This window comes from Argopecten irradians, chromosome 14 (assembly GCF_041381155.1).
Source record: "Argopecten irradians isolate NY chromosome 14, Ai_NY, whole genome shotgun sequence".
Taxonomy (NCBI): Eukaryota; Metazoa; Mollusca; class Bivalvia; order Pectinida; family Pectinidae; genus Argopecten; species Argopecten irradians.
Window position 1 is genome coordinate 33,913,828 of NC_091147.1, and position 15,436 is coordinate 33,929,263.

Here is a 15,436-nt window from a genome sequence, read left to right on the forward strand (position 1 = left end):
TTGGTCTTGTGGTGTTTGTGATTAATGGGCCCTCCTCCCGAGCCCTCCACTACGCTAACGCCACTGAACTGTCCTACCTTCGACGAACACTTAGACACGAATTTAGTACGGCAGACATAAGCTCGCATATCGGCACCGTTCATGCTAAATTACTCATTCCCTTCTCTCTGCTCATAACATGTTCCGCATAGTCCCATCTCCTCCCGGCATCCCGCTGTCCCGGTGCTTGTAAACAGTATACTGAAGCTTATGTCCCCAGCTTGCGTGTGGTCGTCGTTGGGCGTGAAGTGAGATGCTTAAGATATGGCTTTAAGTTTATCGTTACACATGGTGTTAAGCATTTCTTATCTGTATGTGCAGAGCCGCAAATTTTCACGGTTATGCTTATGTACGTTGATATTGTAAACAATGGGGCAGGGGGCCTTAGCAGTGTCACCTGAAGTTCAGAGCACCAGAGATGGAGAGAGAACAATGACGCATGCCTATAAAGTCGACGCTATATCAAATCTATATCTAATTGGGCCATTCGCGAAGGCCCCGCGTTGTAGAAGTCGAGCGCTAGTGCATGTGTTATTAAATTTTTTTAATCTTATGAAGATTATTTGGTTCCATCAAATCAGTGATATTAGGAGAAAGATTTTTGAAATGTTATCCATTTTTGAGCCGCCTTTTTGGCCCCTCACCCCTCTCGCCCCTGGGGGGTCAGGGCCAGGCACCACATCATAATGATCATGGACGCGTTTAGAGTATGACTATCTCAGGTAGTCTACCAGTAGTGTTCTCTGGTACAGTATTTCAGAAGGAAGATTTTTTGAAGTTGTTAGCCTATTTGACCGTGCTGGTTTTGGGACGCGCCTAAGGGCCCTGCTGGGGATCAGTCATGGAAAATTTGGTAATAAGATTCAATGGCCATCACATAGAGATAATTCTGACTACAATTGACGAATTTCCTATTATAATGACTAAATAATGCTCAAAAATGTGTTTTCCATATAAAAACTTATATGTAGTAAACTTAACCCCCTCCCTAGGGGGAAACCTGAGACCCAAGGGTCATATAATTCACAAATTTTCATAAAACACCTTAAGACCTGTCCATCTATGAAGAGTATTTGATTCTACCATTTCCAGTATTTAAGAAGAAGATTTTTAAAGTTTTAGCCTATTTGCCCCTTTCGGCCCCGCCCCTCTGCCCGAGGGGGTTGACCAGGATATTAAAATGTTATCTCATGCTTATAATTCTAAACAAGTTTGACTCATTTCGTATTAAAATTGAGCAAAAAATGCTCATAAATGTGTTTTCACTATATAAACTATAGTAAACTTGACCCCTTCCCCAGGGGGAAACGTGAGACCCCAGGGTCATATAATTCACAATTTTTGTAAAGGACCTCAAGACCTTTTAATCTATGAAGAGTATGTGATTCTACCATTTCCAGAATTTCAGAAGAAGATTTTTGAAGATATAGCCTATTTGACCCCTTTTGACCCCGCCCCTAAGGCCCCTGGGGTTCAGTCATGGAAAATTGGTTAATAGGATTCAATGGCAATCTCATACTGATAATTCTGACAATATTTGACTCATTTCCTATTACAAATGATCAAATAATACTCAAAAATGTGTTTTCCCTATATAAACTATAGTAAACTTAACCCCCTCCCCAGGGGGAAACCCGAGACCCCAGGGTCATATAATTCACAATTTTTGTAAAGGACCTTAGGACCTTTCTATCTATGAAGAGTATTTAATTCCATCACATCTGTGAGTGGAGAAGAAGATTTTTGAAATTTTAGTCAATTTTACTCCTTTTGGCCCCTCCCATAGCTCCCTGGGGGGTGGGGACCGTATAATTCACAATTTTGATTGGCCTTATGCCTTAGAAGGTTTGTGCAAAATTTCATTGAAATTGCTTCAACAGTTTTTGAGAAGAAGTCGAAAATGTAAATTGTTTACGGACATACGACGCACGACGGACGACGCACGACGGACGACGCACGACGCACGACGGACGACGACGGACAAAAGGCGATTAGAATAGGTCACTTGAGACTTCGTCTCAGGTGACCTAAAAATGTCATACCTGTAAAAATATCTGGCTAAATGTTTTATCTTAAAACACAGATTAAATATGACATAAATTTACAGAAAAGGTGTTATTTATAATTTTGTAATTGGTAAAAAATATTTCAATACAAATATCAATTTTGTTATTTACTTTATAGATTCACATCAGACTGTTAATAATTTTTTTTTTATTAAATATTGGCATCACATCTGTAATAGGCTGCAATAAAAATCATGCAAAATATAACATATTTACACAAACATTTGAAAGCATGCTGGCGTGTTAGAGGTGAAGCAAAAGCACGAAAAAGCAAAAACTTTAGAATGTGCAAAATAGGGTTGTATTATTAGTATCTCCTGAAGGTGATTTTTTTTTTTTTTTTTTTTTATATATATATATATATTTTGAGACCATTACCTTTCTTCTTCTTTTTTACTCATAACCATAATTTTAAATCAGTATTTTTGAAATTTTCAAGTGAGGAGAACATTTCTAATTTTGAATAGAATTCAGCTTTGGATATAGATGTCCAAATTACGAACAATTATTTTCAGGTCTTTAAATTGTGATACACGGAACACACTACATGTATATGATATACAGTAAAACATGTTTATAACGAACATGCTTAAAACAAAATCATCATTATTAAGAAGAAAATTTCATCGGTCAAGGTTCATGTCTACAACATGTGTATAAGAAACTAGGCTTATAACGAAATAATTTTGTTCATCCGAAAAGATTGTAATAACCTTGTTTTACTGTATATCTGAAAAGCAAATGATAAATATTTCAAATTTGGAATTAACTTAGATTATTTGAAATAAAACATTATCTGCTGAATAGGTAAATAACACATGTTAATGTTCTGTAAGGTTATGTTAACGAAACGAAGGCTTGATGGAAGTCAGATTATGATCTTTGTTGAATCAGGGTCAAAGGTGAAACACGCCCAAAAAATACCTGTTTGGATCTGTGAATTATAGTTGAATACTTATGATTTACACCCTAAAACAAAATAAGCAAGGTGTTGACTAAATTCAGGGCTTATTATATTCTTAATTGATTTTTATTAAAAGTGTACACATGCATATTGTATTTCCTCATGAGGCATAGATCCCCAGTGAACTATGTAGTATTATTGTTCTTGGTATTGCAGCAGGTTGAAGCTGAGATTCTCCAGGTTTTTTCCAGTGTTTTCCCCTCTGAATAAGAATCAATAATTAATTTTTCTTTGTTCTCATACTAAATATTATAGTAATATTTATGTTTATTTGTTCTTTAATTCGTGCAGCAACACAACCGAAAGCTTTCTGGAAACCCGATTTTGTTTTGAGAAAGCGAAGTCAAGTTGCTATACTAGAGACATAAACTGAAAACACTTTTGATAAGCATGCAAAAAATAAAAGCAATTAAAGAAAACGACGTCACAATATCACACAACAATTACATGATTTTATTTTTTTTTCTTTCCATTTTCACTGGATGTAGCATTGGATCTTTTGAGACATGCTTGTACCGAATTTCCACAACATTAGTCTCGAATAAAAAAAAAAACGTTAAAAAAAATTACAAAAAAATAAAAACAACAACTATTCTAACATCAAGGTTAGTGGAACCTTTACCATACACGAAGGCCGTGATTGTAACACTTTTAGCATATCTGGATCCATCTGGATACGAAAAAATAATCAATTCTGTACATGATTAGTCTGTTTTATATTTTCCTATAAGCATTGTCAAAATTATTTCCCGTTTCTTGATAAGTACCACATTCAATTACATATATGATTGGATGCTGGAATTATTTTGAAATCTTAGAAGAGTCAAGTTAATTACTTTGTCTATTGTTAGAATAAAAGGTCAATAGACAATTATTCAATGTATAGGGCCCAAATATTTTTTGTCTTTTTTTTTTTTCTGTATTTCATTCCAATACATTCTTCTTATTTCAATAATGTCTTTCTCTCTATTTTTGAAATTTCAAGTTGATTTTACTTTTTCACTATATTTTTTTTTAATTAATTTAAAATTTTTTTTTTTTAAATCAATCAAAATTAAATTTTTTTTATTTGTGTTTTTATTTTAATTTTGTCAAACATTTGGGCCCTATTGATGTCAGTTTAAGAGCATTAATCCACTACCGTTGGCTTCTATGCATGTGCAGCTATATAGGCCTACACTTCCCTCTACAAATCTTACCATCTGTGTGGTGTAAACTTTTTTAGGGTTGTCCAACTAAAAGGAAGATATCCCAGTTAAATCAAACAAAATTATCAATAGAGTTGTCCAATTAAAAGTAAGGATATTCCAGTTAAATTAGACAAAATTATCATAAAAAAATGTATCTTCCTTCGAGGACAATGTTGTAGATAAGCCTTTGGCTTTAAACAAGTAACCCATCTTCAATAAATAAAATATTATTATTATCATCATTATCTCCCTTTGAATATCCAGATTGTCTCTCTTGTTACCAATAATAAGTATGATCTTCTTGAATAAAAGGTTTTGTAAAAGTGAAGTTACCAGGGAAAATCTTCTGCAAAAATGTATTGAAAACTTTTGCCTCATTTTTAGAGACATAAATCACATGATAAATTAAACAACTTGAATTTAGCAATCGTAACTACCAAGCAAATCAATGTTACTGCTACAAAAAGATGATACTTTTCTTACAGTATAGCTCTCAACAAGTTGAAGTTAAGCAAAACCTATAACTGGCTGGAATAATGTAATTTATATGTATACTTCATGCATGGATATTATATATAAAGGGGCATAATGCAAACTACTCTCAAATACAGCATATATACACCCCTCTAACTCGAACTCGCATTCCTTAATAAAAATTGTGGCCAACCAGTACATAGGCCTATTTCTGAGTCTCGATGACCAAGCTCTAATGGCTTGCATACCCAAAATATTCCTGTAACAAATTTCCTCTATTTATTGACCCACTTGTTCTCCTGCAGTTCGAGTTTAAAGAGGTTTCACTGTAATATAATGTATGACTGATGAAGCATGCAGTATGAAATCATAATTACCCGATGTAGTATGGTATTTTGACCCCCATGATAGAATGACCCTGAGGTCAAAATACCATTATGGTGAAATGAAACCCCCCCCCCCCCCCCTTCTAAAAAATTACTCACCGATACTAAAGCATGTTAAAATTAATATTTATGATGTGCAATTCTCATAACATAACATAAATATTTATCATGATATCATCAGTTGTCTAGTAGCAAATCTACATAACATAAATATTTATCATGATATTATCAGTTATCTAGTAGCAAATCTACATAACATAAATATTTATCATGATATCATCAGTTGTCTAGTAGCAAATCTACATAACATAAATATTTATCATGATATCATCAGTTCATCTAGTAGCAAATCTACATAACATAAATATTTATCATGATATCATCAGTTATCTAGTAGCAAATCTACATAACATAAATATTTATCATGATATATCAGTTATCTAGTAGCAAATCTACATAACATAAATATTTATCATGATATTATCAGTTATCTAGTAGCAAATCTACATAACATAAATATTTATCATGATATCATCAGTTGTCTAGTAGCAAATCTACATAACATAAATATTTATCATGATATCATCAGTTGTCTAGTAGCAAATCTACATAACATAAATATTTATCATGATATCATCAGTTATCTAGTAGCAAATCTACATAACATAAATATTTATCATGATATCATCATTATCTAGTAGCAAATCTACATAACATAAATATTTATCATGATATCATCATTATCTAGAGTCTAATAACATAAAATTTATCATGATATCACAGTTTCTAGTAGCAAATCTACATAACATAAATATTTATCATGATATCATCAGTTGTCTAGTAGCAAATCTACATAACATAAATATTTATCATGATATCATCAGTTATCTAGTAGCAAATCTACATAACATAAATATTTATCATGATATCATCAGTTATCTAGTAGCAAATCTACATAACATAAATATTTATCATGATATCATCAGTTGTCTAGTAGCAAATCTACATAACATAAATATTTATCATGATATCATCAGTTGTCTAGTAGCAAATCTACATAACATAAATATTTATCATGATATCATCAGTTATCTAGTAGCAAATCTACATAACATAAATATTTATCATGATATTCATCAGTTATCTAGTAGCAAATCTACATAACATAAATATTTATCATGATATCATCAGTTATCTAGTAGCAAATCTACATAACATAAATATTTATCATGATATCATCAGTTGTCTAGTAGCAAATCTACATAACATAAATATTTATCATGATATCATCAGTTGTCTAGTAGCAAATCTACATAACATAAATATTTATCATGATATCATCAGTTATCTAGTAGCAAATCTACATAACATAAATATTTATCATGATATCATCAGTTGTCTAGTAGCAAATCTACATAACATAAATATTTATCATGATATCATCAGTTATCTAGTAGCAAATCTACATAACATAAATATTTATCATATCATCAGTTGTCTAGTAGCAAATCTACATAACATAAATATTTATCATGATATCATCAGTTGTCTAGTAGCAAATCTACATAACATAAATATTTATCATGATATTATCAGTTATCTAGTAGCAAATCTACATAACATAAATATTTATCATGATATCATCAGTTATCTAGTAGCAAATCTACATAACATAAATATTTATCATGATATCATCAGTTGTCTAGTAGCAAATCTACATAACATAAATATTTATCATGATATCATCAGTTTGTCTAGTAGCAAATCTACATAACATAAATATTTATCATGATATCATCAGTTGTCTAGTAGCAAATCTACATAACATAAATATTTATCATGATATCATCAGTTGTCTAGTAGCAAATCTACATAACATAAATATTTATCATGATATTATCAGTTATCTAGTAGCAAATCTACATAACATAAATATTTATCATGATATCATCAGTTGTCTAGTAGCAAATCTACATAACATAAATATTTATCATGATATCATCAGTTATCTAGTAGCAAATCTACATAACATAAATATTTATCATGATATCATCAGTTATCTAGTAGCAAATCTACATAACATAAATATTTATCATGATATCATCAGTTGTCTAGTAGCAAATCTACATAACATAAATATTTATCATGATATCATCAGTTTGTCTAGTAGCAATTAATCTATTAGCAAATCTACATAACATATAATATTTATCATGATATCATCAGTTGTCTAGTAGCAAATCAAATCTATCATAAGTTGTCTAGTAGCAATCAAACAAAATATTATCATGATATATCAGTTATCTAGTAGCAAATCTACATAACATAAATATTTATCATGATATCATCAGTTGTCTAGTAGCAAATCTACATAACATAAATATTTATCATGATATTATCAGTTGTCTAGTAGCAAATCTACATAAAATAAATATTTATCATGATATCATCAGTTGTCTAGTAGCAAATCTACATAGCATAGTTAGGATTCTTTAAATGTTAAAATTTCCCATATTTTTATTTAGATATTGTTCTGGGAGAAATAGAATAATAAACTTGTACTGGAAATTCAAATCTACCATCAGAAGCTTCTATGCAGCCAAACATCCCATTTTGATCCTGATACACTTGTTAAATATTGAGCTGTATAAGCACAAGTTTGGACTTCTTTGTGCTAAATATAGCTTATTCGCTGTAATTAGCGCCCCTCACCTCTTCTGGAGGAGTTTGAGTTACATAAAAATATTAAAAATGTGCAATGCCTTTAACATCTACATTTGTAAAGCATATAATACATGAACTTGTAACTCTTTCAAATGTGAATCATGACGTAATAATGCACATCAAATGATAATACATATACATGTTAAATATGGCATATCATTGTGCCATGTGTACAGAGAAAGAAAAAATGGCTGATGTTTTTTAATAGCTTTTCATCCTTAACTTACATTTTCGTTACCTAATAACTTAAGAGCCCCCTTTTGTTGTAAATTTTTAAGAACCCTGGGCGCTAATTATGGCGGCAAATACGCTAGATATTTTTTCACATAAGTTGTACCACTGTTCTAAACTAATCACAAGCAAACATTGTCATATTTGTATTCCTTACACAATTCAAATAAAAGATTGCAATATTTTTTCCCCTTTAACAACATATTTTAGCAGATCTTGACATATAGCTGAAAAGAAAAATGACTAAATCTTTACATGGTGCACTTTGTTCCTGAATCCAAACTAAAACTTGACTGATGTAGCTGCTTTCAAATGTAACAGATACATGTAGACAGACATATATATCGTAAACAAACATAACTAAAAGGATAGGGATATAGTTACATGTGATGGCCACAGGGTAACCAATCTAACTAAAATTAGACTTGTAATTCCGCTCCACTACGATATGCTCCAATACAAGACCTAACAACTACCTGTTCGGGGTCACCACAACATGACCCCTGGCCTAGAATCGAAATATCTCGGGACGTACTGTTAGCTGTTTATACATCCAAATGAATCAATCACACCGAAGATTTTGTACGCGACACGCTGATTGGCTCACCACAGGGGTCATGCTGAGATGACCCCAAATGGGGAGTGTTTATAATAGATCTTGTATTGGAATGCAACGTATAGCATCATAGTGGAGCGGAATTACAAGTCTAATTTTAATAAGATTGTATGGTAACAGGTTCTGGTGGTATCTATATGTCAATTATTTTTCGTACAGCTAATGATGAACTATTCCTGTTAGATTTTACTATAGTATTAGGAACTCTGTACTTATCTCCTAGATAAACTTACCTTCTTTCTATCATCATTGTCCTGAAACAATGGGCCATTGTTTTATTCATTTTATCCTAGAACTAAGTTTTAAAATTCTTACTTCTAATACCATTTCATTTGTATGGAAAACCTATGACACAGGGTCATGGCAAATACCAAAAAATTTCTAAGCAATAGGTTTATTTGTTTTTGACGAAATGTATACCGGTAAACTAATTGTGGACATGCAGACAGATGGATGGACAGACAAATGGACACATAAATTATTACAGAGCTACCTTATTTGAGATGTGGGGCCACAACAAAGTCAATGAAGAGCAAAATCATATTTTGAGCAATGATAATTTGCCATGGTGGACATACATTAGGTGTGAACAAAGTTTGAAAGGTGATATTGGGAGAAAACAAAGTCTTGAGGGACAACTACTTATAGCTATAACTGCTTCAACATGTAAACCCTAGTTTTTGATATGTAATCCTAAAAGTGTATGACCTGACTGGCAAACAGCATTTGAAATGTTTGTATATTACACAAACATGAGTAGTAAACTCATTCACCCCTGACAACACATTTGTGCTCTTCTGAATCAAAGACTGGACCAGTTCATTATGAATTTTCAGGGGTGAAATAAAAGTATCGCAATTAATAACAGACACGAGGAGTATATTTGTATTATTACAGAACATAATAAAAGTCTGTATAATCACAAGAGAAACTTTTAAGATGACTGAATATTAAAGCATTTCATATCTAGCTGCTATATACACTTAGGAAGGGACATTCTAGCTGCTAAACACACACTTCAATATGTATAAAATATACAGATCTAGCAGGTACATAATTGACAAAATCTAACAAGAATTGCACGTAATTATTGTTCATAACGAGGTAACATGTAATACAACAAAAGGCGTAGAGGGCCTGTATCACTCACCTGGTTGATGTACTTTTAAGTTTCAGAGAAGAAGTACTTTTAATATATGGAAATAGTCAAAGTGACCTATTTTGGTCCCGCCCCTCAGGCCCTCAGAGGTTCAGTCTGATCTTTTCTAAAATTTTGTGTCCCCACCCATAAGGATGCCACCAGTAACATTTTTTAAATTTCGACGAGCATTTATAAAGAAATTTTGCTGTTGACAGACGGACATACACCAGGCACTGAAGTACTATAAGCTGACCTTGGCCGTTAAGTACTTGAATATAAGCGAGAATGACTCCCCTTTCAATGAAATAATCTTATACGGAACAATAAATAAGTTACACAGAATGTCTCGGACAAGTTGCTTACATATATTACATCCATGCAAGGGGAGATAACTAGCATGTAATAACAAGTCTCACCGTATCCCGAGGATTGACGGGTTTCTAGTAAATAAATTACTAAAAATAAACATCAATGACAGAGCACAGCATTCAGATATAATCTATATCACTGATAACTTAATATCTACTACTCCAATATTTTTATGAATTTTATTTTACCACTACATTTGTATATTATTGTATTTGACCAAATAAGTACCCAATGAAACCCCTATAAGCTCCCCTCCCATTTTAAACTCTTAATTTTTTCAAATTAAATACAGTCAGAAAATATTAAAACTGAAGGTTTCTTTATTTATTACTTAATGAGCAATGATTTATAATTTGGTTTGTGCATTTTATGTAAGGCTAGTACGATACTATTTAGAGCCCCATTATTTGTTTCATTTTTAATCACACTGGGCGCTTATTTGATAGAATGTGGTATTCTTAACAAGGACAGTACATCATATTTCATCAGAACATAGTTTTCTTGAAATTGCCATGTGAATTTTTATAACTAGTTGACAACACCAATGTCCTGTAAGATTTCTGACCGTAAAGGAAGACTTAATTGAATTCTATGAGCAGTATTATTCTGCTGGTTTGTCACATGGTGAGACACACACACTGAATACTTTACCTTGGCGAGTGTTGCTATCGGGTTGTCCTCAGCCATATCAGGGGGATTCTCTTCGCTCAAGGATTTTATTAAAGTTGCAATTGACTTCTTCAACACATATACCTAGAACAGAAACAAGAAAAGATTGATAAGTAATAGCTAAACGAGATATGCCTGGATTGGGGACAGATATCCCTAAAAATGTATTAACATCTGATAGTGAGTACAAAAGTTGAGAGGAAAAGTCTCATTTGTTATACTTTGTGATAATTTTTTTTCCTTTTTTTAATAAAAACTGATCTCCTTCCAAATTGATCTGTTCAAAGACTTTAGCCTATTTGATCCCTGTAACCTTAAATGAAGGTCAAGGTCATTCATTTGAACAAACTTGGTAGCCCTTCATCCTAGCATGCTACAAGCCAAATATTAGTACTCTAACAGTAGTTATTGAGAAGAAGTTATTTGAATGGAACACTTATGAACTGTGCACTACGACAGATAAAGCATGATGACGTATGGATCATATTCTGACATAAAAAGAGCGTGATAGGGAACCAGCAGCTTATGTAAGTGATCTCTGAGTAGTACTGTTTGGTCTGTTTGCTATCATACTCACATCCTTTTCCTTGCAGCCTTTGAACACACCCACACGTAGGATATGGTTGATGTAGTCACAGATCTTGTTGTCAAACACCACCGCCTGGTTCTGTTGATTACCCTGGAAACAAAGACACCAAAATCCATCAGCATTTTTTAATTTGCTAAATGGAAGGTACCTGATAGACATTAATTGACTTTTCATTTTCTGAGGTTGTACGCGAGGGCAGAAGTATTACCGAGTCGCAGTAAATTAAGAGAGCAGTGTAGAAACCTATAGTTGTTAAATTTCGCAGGTGTAAGATTTTACTATTTATTGTTTTTAGCTTATCGGCAGAGGTTTATTGTCGCGAGTTATCTTTCTAGCCTTTTAAAGTCCCATTCTTACGACAGATAATAATACCTGAAACCATGATTTTGTTAAATTTCGTGAGGTGTTGAATTTCGCAATTTTGAATGGAACCACGAGTTTAACAATATCAAAAATCCCAGAAATATTACCAGCTATAGAGTAACTAATTTGTAATTAAACTTACTGAGGTAAATTCAACCAACGTATCAAACAGTTGGACAATTAGAGCCATGGATCTGTCGTTTATATTAGAGTAGAGGATGTTGAGGAAGCGAGTCGTCTCGGCCACCAAGTTCACAGACTTGATGTTGTCAGGTTGTTCACGGAGGTAATCCTGCAGTCCATTGTGTTGGTTGTCGCACATCAATCCCAGAATCCTTAGCACTAACTCAATATAGCCATCGTCATGGAAATCAAGGTCAGCAGTCATCTCGTAAGCATGCTGCATCAGTTCCTCTAGTTCTTCATCTTCAACATTCTGTTTACACAAATGAAAGAAATTTAAGACATATTAAGATATTTTATTATATAAAATATTCCATTCCTTACAGTTTTAGTATTTACAAACACACAAACACAACTTAGGATAGGTATTATTGTATGTCATATTTGATCAAATGACCTACCTCAACTTGAATTTCTGGATTTGGTGTTGGAGCGACCTTACTGTTCTTGTTTCCGACCAGGACCCCCTGCTTTCCTGCCACTCCGTTAGGGGCCATCAGCATGTTACTATTAGCACGTGAACTTGGTCCAGCTTTGAGGCGACTGCCAAAGCGTCTGGATCCACCCAAGACGGATCGACGAGATCCTCCTAATCTCTGTATTATATCACAATAATATGAAACTTACAGTAAAATAAGTTAATGAATAGAACTATTTAACTCATTCACCCGTAAAATTCTAAAATGAATTGTTCCAGCTTTAGTTTTAGAAGAGTTCAAATGAATCGTCAGGGGAAGCTCATTCATCCCTAAAATTCTATAATGAATTGTTCCAGCTTCAGTTTTAGAAGAGTTCAAATGAATCGTCAGGGGAAGCTCATTCACCCGTAAAATTCTAAAATGAACTGTTCCAGCTTTAGTTTTGGGAGATTTCAAATTAATCTTCAGGGGAAGCTCATTCACCCGTAAAATTCTAAAATGAACTGTTCCAGCTTTAGTTTTGGGAGATTTCAAATTAATCTTCAGGGAAGCTCATTCACCCTAAAATTCTAAAATGAACTGTTCCAGCTTTAGTTTTGGGAGATTTCAAATTAATCTTCAGGGGAAGCTCATTCACCCATAAAATTCTAAAATGAACTGTTCCAGCTTTAGTTTTGGGAGATTTCAAATTAATCTTCAGGGGAAGCTCATTCACCCATAAAATTCTAAAATGAACTGTTCCAGCTTTAGTTTTGGGAGATTTCAAATTAATCTTCAGGGGAAGCTCATTCACCCGTAAAATTCTAAAATGAACTGTTCCAGCTTTAGTTTTGGGAGATTTCAAATTAATCTTCAGGGGAAGCTCATTCACCCGTAAAATTCTAAAATGAACTGTTCCAGCTTTAGTTTTGGGAGATTTCAAATTAATCTTCAGGGGAAGCTCTTTCATCCATAACATTCTAAAATGAACTGTTCCAGCTTTAGTTTTGGGAGATTTCAAATGTATCTTTTGGTCGGTCAATGAGTTAGGCATGGATTTTTCTTATTACATGTAGATAATCACTCAATTGTTGTCATTTTTATTTATTAATTTCTTGATTCACCTTCACTTCAATCTAAATAGCTTTCAATTCGTAATAAAAACTCTCCCGTCACATTTTCCACGATAATCAAACAATATATGAAAACCAACAGCAGTGGACTTACCGTTGCCTGCCTAGATCCCAGGTGAAGATTAGCCATTGACCTCTTGGCTATAGACAGCATGGAATTCATCTGGTTTGCCTTCATGATTTCCTGATGAAATAAGAAATACATGTCATTTATATAATTCTTATTAGCACATGTACAACAGTTCTTATTCTCTTAGGTTTTCATTATTTACCATTTTTTGATTTGCAAAATACAATAATACCAATGTGTTTCAATTTTTATTTGTATTTTTTGCTTTTAACGCTAAACCTGCATCGACAAGGTTTAAATGGATATCGAAGAATTATGTTGGTAAGCGATAAAAGTTCCCACTTATTTGTGTCATGGGGCTGAGTAGTTAAGATGGCCCAATTAAGGTCCAGACAATTTACCACAAGCAACCTCTGGGCCTGAATTTGGGGCAGTTGTCAGGTAGGCTGCACCACTGATCAGTGTTTTTGATCAGAGTACTGACTTTCCTCCATCACCTAAACCAGAGATGGTAAGAAACAGAACAGACTTGAGTACTATTATGAGCCTCCTCCTCCATTTCATGACGTAAACATGCTAAATCAACATTAAGGGGATATTCCCAATTTAGTCGATGCATAGATGAAAATGGAACACCTTAAAAAAGGCTGAAATTTACTTTTTTTGTGAAAACTATGTTGAATTACATGCACCCGGTAGCTATTTTCTGGAAGTCAAAAAGACTGAAGATGTTCCTCCCTGATGATGATAAAGCAGGAAGTTACCAGGGTATTGGTTCTGGATAATTGTGGTGATCGCGGCAACCGAGAACCAGCGGTATTGGTAAAGCATTCCTGCCATGCCGGCCAGTGTTAAGAGAATCCCAGTTCAAGTCATGCTGTGTATCTTCTCTTAATATTTCATATTATTACATATAAGTACTTACTATGGTAGCCATGTGACCTGTCTGCATGGCTTTTTTCAGTGCTTTAGCCTGCTGGATGGCTTCATCTAACTTAGCTGTATGCATGGCTTGTAGAAGTCGCCTGAGGAGAAAAACATCCAAACTCTATGTAATCATCATTCAAAGACGAGAAAATAATCCTATCATTAAATATTTCTTTGTCTTGATACTAAATCCAACCTTCTGATTGGCCGATTCTTTTTCTTCATAACTCTTTCCTTGGAAAGTATTCTGTAAGAATCTCCAATTTAATTAAAATCGGACTTTTTGAAAAAACAATCCTTTGAAAAAACAATGGAATTGTAAGTAAAACATATGTTATTTTATCAAACATCAATTTATTCATGCTGAAAATTTCAAACCATGTATTTATGTGTAATCATGTAACAGTGAGTCATACTTCTCTCGTGTGGCGATGGCGGACATGTTCATTCGACCCTTGATTGAAAAGAAGAATGTTTCTTCTCTGGTCCCCGTGAAATAAGATATTAAACTTGACTGTAAAATGAAATGAACTTTTATTAGTAAAGTACTAAAAATCCCTTTTTGATTTAACCATCGAAAATGGTGGATAAAAAAAAAATGTCCTTTTGCTTTCATATTCCTATTAAAGATCCTTTTGTAACTGTTCCTGAAAGTATAATAATTTTGATGATTATTTTTTTTCATTTTTAAAAGTCTTTTAAAATAGATAATTTTTTGGTGTTTGCGATTTAAACTAAAAACAAGAATAATTAAATTAAACCTAATTCAATTTTTGCAAATCTGACTTTAAGAGCACATACATTTGTAGGTTTCAACCAATTCTCAATATTTCGCTATAATCATATTTTTATGATCATAGCCAATGTCTCCCAAAATTGTGAAAATATCATCCCCCCAAAAAAA

General features: G+C 33.1%; 1 protein-coding gene across 1 annotated transcript in view; it reads right to left on the reverse strand.

Annotated features, from left to right (window-relative positions):
• LOC138307426 (inositol 1,4,5-trisphosphate-gated calcium channel ITPR3-like) overlaps window positions 1-15,436 on the reverse strand; it is a 200,257-nt gene that overhangs the window by 35,254 nt on the left and 149,567 nt on the right. The window contains 9 exon segments of the mRNA XM_069248167.1: window positions 3,692-3,739; window positions 10,248-10,271; window positions 10,852-10,953; window positions 11,447-11,548; window positions 11,964-12,257; window positions 12,406-12,600; window positions 13,630-13,719; window positions 14,531-14,630; window positions 14,949-15,046. Coding sequence (XP_069104268.1) covers window positions 3,692-3,739; window positions 10,248-10,271; window positions 10,852-10,953; window positions 11,447-11,548; window positions 11,964-12,257; window positions 12,406-12,600; window positions 13,630-13,719; window positions 14,531-14,630; window positions 14,949-15,046 — 1,053 coding nt within the window.